Source organism: Arachis hypogaea, chromosome 18 (genome assembly GCF_003086295.3).
Source record: "Arachis hypogaea cultivar Tifrunner chromosome 18, arahy.Tifrunner.gnm2.J5K5, whole genome shotgun sequence".
In the NCBI taxonomy this organism is placed as follows: Eukaryota; Viridiplantae; Streptophyta; class Magnoliopsida; order Fabales; family Fabaceae; genus Arachis; species Arachis hypogaea.
Genome location: NC_092053.1, coordinates 128,517,457 through 128,531,458, shown reverse-complemented (window position 1 = coordinate 128,531,458; position 14,002 = coordinate 128,517,457). Strand labels below are relative to the sequence as shown.

General features: G+C 28.5%; 2 protein-coding genes across 13 annotated transcripts; both read right to left on the bottom strand.

Moving 5' to 3' along the window:
• Positions 1 to 1,047: 1,047 nt before the first annotated feature.
• Positions 1,048 to 6,328, bottom strand: LOC112770513 (probable terpene synthase 2). The gene is made up of 7 exons (XM_025814858.2): positions 6,189 to 6,328; positions 5,748 to 6,030; positions 5,287 to 5,659; positions 3,950 to 4,168; positions 3,289 to 3,397; positions 1,798 to 2,046; positions 1,048 to 1,359 (listed from the first exon to the last, which is right to left on the bottom strand). The coding sequence occupies exons 1-7, from the start codon at positions 6,321 to 6,323 to the stop codon at positions 1,063 to 1,065; spliced, it is 1,665 nt and encodes a 554-aa protein (XP_025670643.1). The 5' UTR covers positions 6,324 to 6,328; the 3' UTR covers positions 1,048 to 1,062.
• Positions 6,329 to 9,267: 2,939 nt separating this feature from the next.
• LOC112770652 (topless-related protein 1) lies at positions 9,268 to 13,527 on the bottom strand. 12 transcript variants are annotated; one of them, XM_072224509.1, is made up of 14 exons: positions 13,055 to 13,527; positions 12,829 to 12,897; positions 12,566 to 12,663; positions 12,077 to 12,321; positions 11,673 to 11,807; positions 11,452 to 11,473; positions 11,172 to 11,304; positions 10,930 to 11,074; positions 10,704 to 10,813; positions 10,429 to 10,594; positions 10,201 to 10,310; positions 10,036 to 10,105; positions 9,860 to 9,933; positions 9,268 to 9,547 (listed from the first exon to the last, which is right to left on the bottom strand). In XM_072224509.1, the coding sequence occupies exons 8-14, from the start codon at positions 11,024 to 11,026 to the stop codon at positions 9,482 to 9,484; spliced, it is 693 nt and encodes a 230-aa protein (XP_072080610.1). In that variant the 5' UTR covers positions 11,027 to 11,074; positions 11,172 to 11,304; positions 11,452 to 11,473; positions 11,673 to 11,807; positions 12,077 to 12,321; positions 12,566 to 12,663; positions 12,829 to 12,897; positions 13,055 to 13,527; the 3' UTR covers positions 9,268 to 9,481. The 12 variants fall into 12 exon arrangements, with proteins under 12 accessions (XP_072080610.1, XP_072080607.1, XP_072080612.1 ...); XM_072224506.1 differs by having other exon boundaries at positions 11,172 to 11,291; XM_072224511.1 differs by having other exon boundaries at positions 10,930 to 11,055; positions 11,172 to 11,291.
• Between the last annotated feature and the right edge of the window lie 475 nt (positions 13,528 to 14,002).

The following is a 14,002-nucleotide window of genomic DNA, read 5'->3' as shown; positions in this document are numbered from 1 at the left end:
GAGTTAGAGTATAAATAGATGCTTTCAAAAGTATTTTTATCTTTTAAAAGTACAAATATATAGTATTTTTTATTTATCAAATGTTAAATGAGGAGTTTGTATGTTTTATAATTTTTTCAAAATATTTTATCAAAGTCAGCCTTAGTCCATTGGATAAGAAGTTTAATTTTTTCAATAATTTTTTATTCACTAAAAATTTTCAAGAATTATTAAACTAGTCTTTCTTTCATTTTTAATCAAAATCAATTTCAAGTATAAATAAATAAGTTTTTAACAAATTTTATTATTAGACAATTAAATCTCCAAAAAATTTATTATAAAACAAATTAATCCACTCAAAATAACAAAGAGACCATTTTATTTCATGATAACACAAAAACTTATAAAAAATAAAAATTCATTACGGCCAAAATGTCTAATCTTAATTTTGTTAGAGATTGCTCTCTTTTTTTGTTTTATTGACAAAGTAGTAACTAGTGAGGCAGAAGATTTCGACACATAGATAATGGACCAATTACACAATAACGAAAAATTCTATATGATAATAAGAGTTTATTGTTTTTAGTTATTAATTAGTCATTAATATTTAAAAGTGTAGACTAAAATATATATTATTAAATTACAAAATTAAAAAAATTAAAATAATAACTAAAAATAATAACAAAAAATATAAATTTTAATGATTTTTTAGTATTTTTTACAATAATTAAGTGTTATATTATAGCATTTCATAAACAATAAAGATTGTAAATTTTATTATTACAATAAGGGTAAATAGCTAGATAATTCAAAGGATAATATATTAACAATCCTACTAAGTAAATAATGAGAAATACAAATAACGTGAACAACTGATTGTATTTAAGGCCTATTAATCATATTATATTTAATTAATTCAAAATTTAAATTTTAAAATTAAAATTATTTTTTTAATCTATTATTTATATTGTTAAAAAAAACGTTATTCCTCTTTACTTTCTCATATGTTAAATAAGAAAATTCTCCTCTAATTTTATTAGATTATATTTTGCTTAGGCATAAGAGGTTTCATATCCTTCCTTCTCATGTTATTGGCACCGGATCCACAAGCAAAGCTTCGATGCATTTCTTCATTTTTCCTTCAGCATGAGTGTAACAATCTTCATCTTTGTACATCACATCCATAAACCGTGCCAGGTTGAGAATATTCATTAGAAACGGCCTTGGAACTTCTGTTGGCTTGAGGCATTCCTCATTTATATCCTTCCAAGCATCTGTAACTCCTTTTTGCAATTCTTGAATGGCTTCTTCTTTAGATATATCACATTCTCTCATATAGCATTCTAAATATGAGACAATATGTTCTCTTTTCTGTTCAAGCTGTATAATATTATGAGATTTAGTTTTTAAAATAATTTTTACATAACTAAAGAATAAGGAAAAACATTCAAAAAATAAATTACTCATTAAAATTTAATTATAATGTGAATTGAACTTTTAAAAAAGCGATGTGCCCACAAAAATGAGCACTATGTATTTTTGTGTAACAAAAATATTTAAAAAATAATAAAAATCAGTTTAAAATAGCCAAAATTTTCTTATTATTTTACATTCTTTAATTATTGTTAAAATAAATGGATAATTTTAAATATAATAAACATATAATTATAAATGTTACATGTATATATAAAATTTTAAATGTTAAATTATATAAAATAATTTTGATTATTATCTTTCTAGTATTATTTAATTTAGTGGCTAATTTTTGTATATATATTTAGTATGGTAGTTAAACTTTTGTGTTGAGTTTGTATATACCTCATTAGAGACAATGTCATCCATGGACCTGCAAATAATTGTGGAAGCTGTAACAATTTTGGGTTTACTTGTTACCCATTTGAAGATGTCTTCTGTGGCCATATCTTTCATGCCAATGTAAGAAACTGTTATTAGCATCGGATAACCAGATGTTATTGTTGATGTTTTGATGTATTCTGTCATTATTGGTATATACTTGTTATTCAACCATTTGATCTCCGTCATGTAGGCCTGAATTGTCTTCTGAAACTGCCATTCAACACATATTATATAACAAAATCATTATTGATAATAATGTATTTAAAATATTATTGTTCATACCCTAGCCTAAAACTAAAAGTTAGGTCTAAAGTAAGATAAAATTCAATTCTACAATGACTATGTGTTTGACTTTATATATATATATATATATATATATATATATATATATATATATATATATATATATATATATGTGGAGTCATAGCAATCCCTAGATAAAAGGAAAAATAACTACCTACTAGAATAAGAGGGAAAGTTACAAGAGTGACCATTATATATTTATATAAATATCTCTTCTGTCTTGGGTATTTTTTAACTCTAAGGTAGCGTTTGTTTTGAAGTACTGAGACAAAGACTGAGAGATTGAGACTCAGTATCATGTTTGTTAATTTAGAGACTGATAATAAAATTTTTGTCTCTATCTCTAAAATTTCAGTATTTCAGTACCTCCAAAAAGTAGGGACACAGGGGACTGAAATTTTTAGAGATTGAAACTGAAATTTTAATAACATTTTATACCTAAAATACTTTCATTTTAATTAATTAATTCCAATTTTACCCTTTGTGCAAATTAAATTAGAGTTTCATTCTTATTTCAATTCCTGTATCCCATTTTGCACCAAATAGAATACTGAGATTTATTTCGATCCCTGTCTCTTAGTCTCTATCTCTCAGTCTCAGTCTTTCCGTCTCTGTCTCTCCACCAAACGCTACCTAATATACTAAAAAACTATCTAAAATCCTTACTAACTTATAAGTATTAAAGTTCCTTACAGAATCACTTCATATCTCCTCACAAAAAATTCAGGCGAAGATATCGAATTTTTTACCTAAAAACATCTTAGATCTCACGTTCAAATTCAAATTACTGTAGTTCTAGATAAGTCTCGAAACAATTGTAATGTGATGAATTCAATTAATTTTATTAAGGATATACACGCCAACCAAAGAAACAAACATGAAGTATTTAGACTAATTTACCATTAATTTACATGTTGGATGCACTCTATTTTCAAATTGAATAAGGTTAACAACAAAACAAGTAAAATATTATCGAAATCAATTTAGATTAGTTTCATCAACTCACTCGTTTATTTAAGTAAGTGTTGTATATTTATATCCCTTCTTATGTGAAAGATACTGTAAACAACCAAAATAACAAAAATAACATATTGTAAAATGGTCAAAAGAGAATCTTACTTCTTTTATGGCATATTTAATGCAATGTACTCTTCCTTGCTTCTCAAGTTCTCGTTCGGCTTCTTCAAAAATCTTGAGGAGAGACACATAAATTAATTTCATGTATTTTGGAAGATTATTCAAACAGCCAATATCCCACCTAGAATGAAACAACTTAAAAAGTTTAATTTGGTACCAATGCAATAATATCACAAATCTCCTGACCATTAATTCCAAATTAAATTTCAAATCTTAAAACTAAGAAAGGCATGATATTTTTCTTAAGAATTTCAGATACGAAGAAATAAAGGTTTTGGTTGTTGACTATGTTGTATGGTTTTTTACTTTAGCTCTTTAGAAAAAATTAGAAAAATTTTGGAAAAATGCACAAATGGTTGGAAAAATGCACAAATGCACAAATGGAGTTGCAACCTCAATAGATTTTTTAAGAATTTTGAAATTAATAAAAAGAAGAAAATCCAAAATCGATTTAAATTGATAACAAACTAATGAAATTAATTAATTGCATTAACTCTGTTAATAAATGAAAGAGTTATGAGAGAGAGAGAAAAAAACTCAAAAAAGAGTGAGAATCTAATGAAAATAGAAAAATTGATAATATAATTAATTTTATTTAAAGTTAGAGTATAAAATATTAGGTTGACTACCTAGCATAACAAAAAATATTGTCTATTTATAATTTTTTACCAACCTTTCAATTGCCTCAGTGAAAAGTTTTAGTTCATCTATAGTTCCATAAGCATCGTATGTATCATCAATAATTGATGTAAGAGCCAATAATTTTGTCAATATTTTTCTAGCTTGAGAATATTGGGGCTCAAAATAAACCGCTAGAACCCAATTACAACATTCCACAATTCTATCTCGAGCATATGGAAAATTTGCAGCAACGTCAAGCTTCTTCCACCACCTAAAATTAAAGAACAAAAACACAATAACAATGACAATAAGAACAAGAAGCATTCTTGGAAAACAATATAATTATGGTGTGTTTAGTAAATAAATAATTTAGTGATTGATGTGATTAATTCGGTTAATTAAGTAGACTACTTAAGAGAGAATAAAAATTATTTATTTAATAATTAGCAAAAAAAATGAACCTCCAAAATTCAAACATTATGTATTTAAAATTCAAAATGTAATTATCTAATTAATTATTTTATGTGTATATTAAAAATTAAACACCAAATTAATCACATACATAGAATGATAGAATATATATTAAAATATAAAATATATATTAAAAATAAATTATACAATAATATATATTTATACATAAAGATATAATAACTAATTTGTTAGTTAATTTTTTTGTGCACATCAGACTTTTGTTAACTTAAATATGTATTAAATTATTGTTGACTGTTTTAGTTTTGTTGTTTTCCCACGTTTATCTTATTGATGCAAGGTGCACAAGGTATGCTTAATTAGGCGATGAGGTCCCTCCTGGCCCTATTTAGAGGTCTAGCAATAATAATACAAAATTATTGAGGAAAAAAAATCTTTTTACAAAATATATATTTTTTTTGTTTGGATTTCTTTCAATAATTTTTTCTTATTTTTATCTTGTAATAATTTTTTGTTTTTCTTTGTGTTGTTTATTTTCATTAATTTGACGTGACAATGTATATTAGCACAGAAATTAAAACACAGCTAACATAACTAATAAAATATAAAAAAGGTTACGGGACTATAAAAATTTATTATTATTCACTATTATTTTTAGTTATTAATCTAATTTTTTTAATTTAATAATTTAATAACATATTTTAATCTTTTTTTAAATATTAATAATAAAAAATAATAAATTTTAGTAATTCTCTAATATTTTTTATAAATATATCAGCAATTAACCTACTATAACATAAACATTAAAAAAAAAAATAACAGTCTAATTCTCAATATATATATACCGAAACTAAACATTTTAAACTTTTGTGGAACAATATAAACATTTAACTAAAATGATGAATTTGAAACTTATTTAACCTAGTAGGATGATTTTGTGGTTAAAATTAAAGAGCTTACTTGCAAATGTTGCCAACTTCTTTTCGATGCAAGTTTTGTAGGAAATTAAAGTCTAATTTTGCAAGAGTGAGTAGAATTTGATTATGGGTTGGATCTTCTTCATATATTGAAATAAAACGGCGTGCCTCCAATCTCGGCAAACCTCGGTGTAAAGATTGCTTTAAACTATAATTGACTTGTGCTGCAAGTGAAGGCTTCAATTGGGTCGCAATGGATTTAAGTTTAGTGGAAGCGAATGCATAAGCTTCATCTAATATTTCTTCTCCATGAATTCTGAGATGACATGCTTCATACAACTCTACCAATCCCTCCACATCCTTCACAAGTTTTTCACTGAAATTTCCATTCTCATCCTTGTATTTGTTGAACACATCTAGATATTGTACAAAAATTAAACTAAGGTTATTATTTAAAGCCAAAATATAAAAATAAGCTAAAAAGAATAGGAAAAAGGTATATACTTGGTGAAACGTGATATCCTTGTTGCCTTAATAACCTAAAAAGCAAAGCAAGTAAGCGAAGGTTATCATCAACAATTATTATTTCTCCTTTTTTTGTATAATTCTTGTGAATTTGTTGCAGCACTTCATCAATCTCGCTTTCAAAGTGATAATGAATCCCCAAATGACATATTAAATCAATCAAGTTAACTATTTCTTCAATGGGTTTAGAGATATCAATAAGCATTTTGACTACTTCTTTCTTCAGTTTTTCAATTTGTGCCTTCGTTTCATCATCAAATTCCTGCATTGTATCCATGTGTTGAAAGTCTTAATAAAGAAACAAAATAATAAAATAAAAGATATATATACCTAAATGCTTATATATATGTGTATAAATATATGTAAATTTTAAAATACCATAATCACTATCTATAGCTACCAATATATATATATACATACCATGGATTGTGAAGCATATTGAAGGAAATGATCCTTCCAAATACTAGGATGATAATTTGCAGTGTTCCGATCACGCGTGTTGAATTTTGCATCAGGTTTGAAGCAATCAAGTACTGAAGTGTTAGTATTAGACATCCTTGATTTTTTTGAGGATCGGATTCTATGTTATAACTTCTATAATAGATACCCTTAATATATATAACTATATAAGTATGGAACAAGTTTTAAAATTCCGTGCCATACAGGGTATAAAATTATAAGAGGAATGATAAAGGGTAATCAAAATTTATTATTTTTATTTATTAATTAGTTATTAATATTTAAAAACATGGAATAAAGTATATTATTGAATTATTAGACTAAAAGAATTTTATTTTGTGCATGCAATAATTTATTGGCTAATAGTAAACCCTTAAATGGAGTTCAGTATCATGGCGGACTAATCTTTACCTCGTCGAACTGGGAGATACCGTAAGAAATCAAAAAATAAATTACTAGACTAAAAAAACTATATACTAAATGAATTGAGTTGATAGTTAAGTAATGACTAAAAATAAAAAATTCTTATAGTCTTTTAGTATTTCTCTAATTATAATTTATAATAGATAAAATAAATTAATATGCCTTTTATATAAAGAGTTTGTTTAGGTGTAATTAAATTGTTAAAAAATTATTTTTTTATTTTATTTTTTAGTATGTTTGATAAATTTTTAATGGTAAAAATAAATATACTAAAAAATAATTTTTTTATAAGCTATAATTTACATCTCTTTTAAAAAGATCTTTATACTTAAAAAATAAATATTTTTTACATAATAAATAAATAAAAATATATTTTAATATTATTATACTTAAACATAATTAATAGATAAAATGATCTATTTATATAAAATATTTAAATATAAAATTATTTTTATATTTTTAAAAAATATTTAAAAAAATAAATCAAAAAAATATTTTTTAAAAACTCAACCAAACAAATGCAAATTATAACTACATAAGTTTTAAAAAATGTAATGAGCATTTTTAATAGAAAACGAAATATATGATATATGGTCGTTGAAAACAATAATTAAAGTAGAAGTAGTTATAATTTTGTTGGTATATGTACAAAAAATATATATTAACTTACATCACTATAAAAAATTATTAGAATAGTGACTGATTCTGATGGTCACTAAAACCTTGGTCATTAATTTAAAAATAGCGACCAATTTTGGTCGGTAGCGACCGATTTTCTATCATTGCCACCAAATTAGTACTAAATGATATTGATGGCTAAATCGATTGCTAATAAAATCGGTCGCTAAATAGCGACAACTTTTTTTGTCGCTAAATTGGTCATTGAGAGAATCGATCGCTGATAAAATCAGTAATTAAATCGGTCGCTGATGCCTGGTTTGAAAATCTAAAATTAGTAACTAAATCGGTCACTGAATGTAATTTAGCGACAAAAATTTTTTTGGTCCTAAAAATTCTATATCAGTCGCTAAATCAATCGCTATTAGCAACTAATTTTTTCGGTCGCTATTTTGATAATTTTTTGTAGTGCATAAATTAATTTGAAAAATCAAATAAATAGAAATTAGAAAATTTTGATAAGAAATAGAATTCATTAATGATAATAAATTACAATTACTTTTTTTTAATATTTCTTTAGTTAAAATGTTCTATTTTAAAGAAAAATAAATAAAAAGAATATTTCATCTCATACTAACACATGATATCACTGATGATCTACGTTAGTACGCTATGTCAGCACATCTTTAATAAAAAATACTAAAAAATTTAATTTAAATAACAGATGTTAATTTTAGAGATTAAATTAACTAAATTAACTACTAAACTAAAACTTTAAAAACAATTTAAAGCCCGAATAATTTCAAACACCAATATTAATATTTAGTCTATGGAGATTTTATCATAATTCACGCACATGTTTTTTACTTAAATATTTAAGACATGCCTGCCATTTAATTTTGAGTACCACTTGTTGTTTCGTATAAGGAATTTTCTATAGCACTAACGTGTCTATCATTTATGTTCATCTCAGATTTATTATAGAAATGTAGTCATCAATTTCATAGACATTATACCATAGCCATCTTAAACGTCATCTCTTTTATTATATTTATAACCTAACAATGTTTTTTTCTTTTTTCATCATCATTCCACTCAAAAAATCTTATTAGTAAAAAATTAAAGGATAAATTACTAAAAATACATTTAAATTTTGTTATCGACAAAAATATTTTTAAATAATTTTAAAATGTGTTAAAATATCCAATATTAAATATATATTTTCAAAAATACTTTAGAAATTAAATTTTGATGCGATTATTTACAAATATGATTAAAAAAATTACATATTTTTATCTTTAAAATTTAGTAATTTTTCGTGAAGAGTCAAATTTCTGCAATATCCGCAAGCACAAATAAAAAAATTATTTTAAAATATGATGAAAACTTACTTCCTATAAAATTGATAGCAGAAAATAGTTAACTGATAATTTAATTCACTACAACATTTTCAGGTTGAGGCAACATTTAAAAAGTGTTGCCTAAAGACTGACAAAAAGTTGCTTTTGCTCTATGACAACACTTTTGGACCTAAGGCAACGTTTTTGGACGGCGTTGCATATGCAGCCGTTGCCTTAGATCAAGGCAACACTTTTTTGTTTCAAAAGCAACGCTTTTGAGAGCAACACTTGGTAACTGTTGCCTTTGGTTGAAAAATTAAACAACAACACTTCAAAAGTGTGTTTGAGACAACACTTTTGCAATGTTGTCTTTTCTCATATTTTGACCACTACTAAAAAATGTTGCCTATTTACAATAAAATTCAACCATTTTATGTGTTGCTTATAAGTTTGAATTTGCAATACTTTAAAGTGTTGCCTATTAGTTTTGAATATGCAACCTTTTAAAGCATTGCCTTTTCTTTTGAATATGCAACCTATACAAGTGTTGCCTTTTCTTTTGGATATGCAACCTATACAAGTATTACTTTTTTTTTTAGATATGCAACCATACAAGTGTTGTCTAATATTCAAAATATACAACTAATAAAAGAATTGCCTTTTTGATAAAAATAAAAATTACTTTTGTAATAAAAATACAAAAAAATAAAATTTACAATAAAATTTTTTGTTCATACATGTGTAATTATTTTAAAATTTACAATAAAATGGGAATCAAGTAACAACAAATTCCTAACACAATTTTCGCCACTAAGTCTAAAAACACGTTACATTAAATCTAGGTGGTTTTCAACGAGGATCAAGAAATAAAAGCTAGATAATATTCACCCCTGCATCCAGAATCACCGATCCACAAGACTCCCCAAAAGCATTAAAAGCCTGTAACAATAATAGAAAATCAGGGGGGAAGTTATGTTCGTAATTCCACCTTTTTTTTTTTAATTCCAACTCTGAATAGTGCTATGTTTTTTCCATTCCAAATAATAATAATAAAGGTTTAGGGAATAGTACTAGAATAACATACATGCTTTTAGAGTCTTCTAATCAATGAAATTTCGCTCCTTAATTAAAGGTACAGATACTTGACAAGCAATAAATAAATTTTGTAAGCATTGCAAATGGTTATAAGTAAAATCTAATGTAAGAAGATAGAATTATCCAATGTGTATGCATGCAAATGTTTGTGTCTACCTCCAGGTGCTGCTGTACTTCATCGCCACCATGATAAGAGTATATCTGAACAATGTGCCTTGCGTAAGCAACTCCTGTTTGTTGAACAAAGTCATATTAATGATTGGTTGCGTTGACTTCAGAAAGTATACATTAGAGAATATCATAAACGAATAATTTAAAAACTTTCAACTTACGGAATAAAGCACCATCTGGACTCCAAATCACACGGTTGATAGAAACATCTGGATCTTTGACAAGAGCAGCCTGAATTGCACATATATAGCTTTATTTCAGTAACTATAAGTTACAAGTAGCCGGGCTTGGTATAAAAATTCATGTATAAAGGAGAAAAGGGGAACCTGAAATGGCATTGAACAGGCACTAAGATCCCAAACTTTGAAATTCCTCAAGACCAACCACTCCGTAGAACCCACTTCCCACAAAGCAATGTCCCCAACATTTGTACCAACTGATACATTGGATGAAAAGAAGGAAGAACTTATGTTTAGCTGAGAACAATAACATCAAATACACACAATTAACTCAAGTGAAAAACACTATTGAAAGGTCTTAGAAAGGCAGCAGACCAAGAAGTATAGTCTGTTGAACTGGATGGAAGTCCATGCTCATAGGAGATGAATCCTGGTTCAGAGTCCGCATAATAGTCTTTGGCAAGTCATATGGTGCATTAAAAGCCTGGCCATGACCATGACCTGGGAACGTGGCTGACAACACATTGACAGGAAGATTTACCTGCACAACATGATGAAAAGTTGATGCCAGAAATGTGAGTTGTAAAAATTTGTATAGATAAGAATTACAAGACCACTAGTGATTTTTTCCCTAAGTGTTATCAGATTACCTCATCCGACATTCCCATTGGTCTTGTTCTCTTAGAGACATGATTTGAATCTCCAGATGGGTAGTCAACAGAAGGATTAGTTGGAAGGGTCCTAGGGTCCTTCAAAGTAGCTTAAATAAGACAATGAAACTTGTCAGAAGTAAGAGATTAAATTTAGAACCATAGCCAATTAGATGTTAAAACCACTACAAACTCGAGAATAGCAGGCCGCAAGAAAATGTATTACCAGGGATTGATGGTGCACCAAGACCTATAGCAATACCAAGACCTATAGTGGCTCCTCTAGAAACTGCAGCATGTGCTACAATGGTAGGATTTGACATCCAACCAGCCAGGGGTGTTGGCACAGGTGCTAGAGTAGGTTGAAAAGGCTATACACATTAACCACAGAATAGTCCAGCACCAAAATAAGAACCAAAAGATAACAATATGTAATGCCTACGAAACCAAATCAGTAAAGTAGCCCACCCCATGTGCACCAAGAGGAGGAAACCCTCCAGCCTTTGGCAAGGATCCTAGTAGTGGATTATTAGCAGGAGATGGAGCTCTTGCACCGTTGGGTTGTCCACATGAGTGATCCACAAATTACTGAAAGGTGAAACTTGACATTTAGTTAGTTAGTATATTACTATATCAAGGATCATAAATAGAAAATCTTGGTACCAGAGCATATGAGCATATGGTCGTACAATGCAAACATTAAAACATATAAGAAGGGAAGGCAAATGATAACATATCCACTGATTACCTCAGCTGCTACCACAAGTAACCTGCACATATACCAATGAAGCTTAGTTTTTATTATTGAGATGCATAAAATCTCTTCAATATAATAGTATTATCTTAAAGCTATACTGTTATAGAAAAGCAATACATTTTTTATACAAGTTATGTTCAATTAAGTTAATTGCCAAAAAACTTAGACCACTATATGTATATCACTTAGCTCAGAATTTAAGAAATTAATACCACTAAGCCTGGAACTGGAAGATCTGTGCGCAAAATGGAAAAATCTCCTCAGTGTTTTCCATCAGAAGAAAGAAAACCTTGGCAGGAGCATCAGCAACTGTGAAAGCTTCTGCGGTTGCCCGTACTAACCACAAGCTAGGGAAAACATTGAAAATTCAGCACAAGAAACTCAGAAAATACACACATCATGATGATGAAAGTGAAAATAGAAAGAAAAGGAAAAATACACAGTACATACAGTTGTTTCTGAACATGTTTGGGCCTCGAACCTCAAAGCATATTCAATAAGCACATACACTAGACCCTCTCAAAGAACATATATACATCCTAAACACATTCCTCAATTTCCCCAATTTGAGAATAGAATTAGCTTCCTAAGATTACAGAGGAGAAAAAACCCTAACCTAAGACATGATTGCAGTGAGCAGTAAGGATTACAGCAGAGACAGCTCAGGCAGAGCAGCGAGGACGTAAGGCATTGGCGAGCCGACGACAACCATCGAGCAGCGATGACAACCAGAGACGACTCAGGCAGCGCAAGGCGGAAAAGAGGGATTACAGCAGCGGCGGATCCGGCAGCGCAGGTAGAAATGGCAACGGCAGTGCAAGTCAGAGATTTCAAAATGGCGGAGAAGAGCAGAAGTTTCAGCTAACAAAAAAGCTTTTCATCAGCTTAGTAAAATGCCATACATGAATGTGCATTGTGAAGAACAGAGGGAAATCGATTCTCCCATAAAAATTAATTCATGTGAATTAGTTATATATAATTAGTGCACTATCAATATTTCCAAACTTTTTATTGATGAATAAACTGAAGATAACTCAAACCACTGATTGTGTAGAGGAGTAAGACAATGTTCTTAAAAATAAACAGAATAGAGCAAGTGCAACACCTTGTAATCTTTTTTTCATCATTCATCTTTTTTTGAAGCTCACCATTAGTAACACTTCTTTGATAATCTTCATAGGAAAACACAGAGCCATAAGATGCCTGTGTTCAAAGATTGGCAACTAAGCACTCCCAAACACAAAACAGAACAACAAAATACAAACCTAAGAATGCAATACTATTTTATAAAAATTATGAAACAATTAAACTATAATCACATTGCTAAATTGTGATTACTCAAAAAAGAAACAACAATTTAAATCAAACCTAAGAGGTATTTGAAGGTGAGCGACAAATTGGTAAAGTCTTTGTCCTTCGACATGATCGAGCTCGAAACTACAAAAACAATGAAAAGAAGAAAAGGATTATGTGAGCTTCTTCAATCGATTAAACTGAAAGAGATGTGCGTGGAGAGAGAGAGAGATGTATACTGGAACTATTGTTATTAATTCAACTAAATTAATCAAGTAGTATGTAAAATCAATCTACAAGCCTTCAACGACGACGATGGAGGAAGAGATGCTGAGGATCGAGGCTGAGGCGAGAGGCTTGAGTGAAAGAGGTGAACGGCGGAGAGTTGTTGATTTGCCTGAGAGGATAGAGCACGACACCACGGCGGAGCAGAGCAAAGGTTTCAGAACGGCGCGAGCAGAAAAACACGACGGAGCAGAGCAGAACAAGGCGTGAGCTCGAGTAATGAGAAACACGACGACGGCGAGCAGAGAAGAGGGATTACAGTAGTGGCAAATCTGGCAGCGCAAGGTAGAAATAACAACAACAGCGCAAGGCAGAAACGGTGCTGGAGGTGAAGAAAGTGGCGGTGGCAACTTCTCTCTCCGTCATCTTCTTCTCCTTCTTTCTCTTCTTCCTCGTTTGATGGCAGTTCTCCCTTTCTTTTCTTCTCTTTATCACTCTCTGTCTCTCTCTCCTCACCGTGCATTTTTTCCTTCTGTCTTCTCTTTTTCCTGTGCAATGTAATTAATTTTGTATTTTATTATTTTTTTTGTTATTAAGTTGGATTTGTTTTATTTTAAAATTAGTAGAAAATGATAATCAAAGTTAAAATATGTATTAAGGATAAAATTTATTTTTTAGAAGAGGCATTAAAAACTTTAGACAACACTTAAAAAATAAAGTTTAAAATAAATTTAAAGACAACTCTTATAAAAAGTAAGATATTAACTTTATAATAGTTGTTTCTGTATATTTAATGGGGCAACACTTAATAAGTGTTTTTTAATTTATCAAAGACATCACTTATAGTGTGTTGATTTAAAATATGTTGTTATAGTTCTATTTTTTTGTCACTAGTATAAAGTGTTATCTATATATATTTTAGACAACATTTTTAAAGTGTTGTTTTGAATATATGTTGCAATAGACAAAAAATGTTGTAGTGATTAAATATATTAAATTATTTAATAATTTTTAATGATTAATT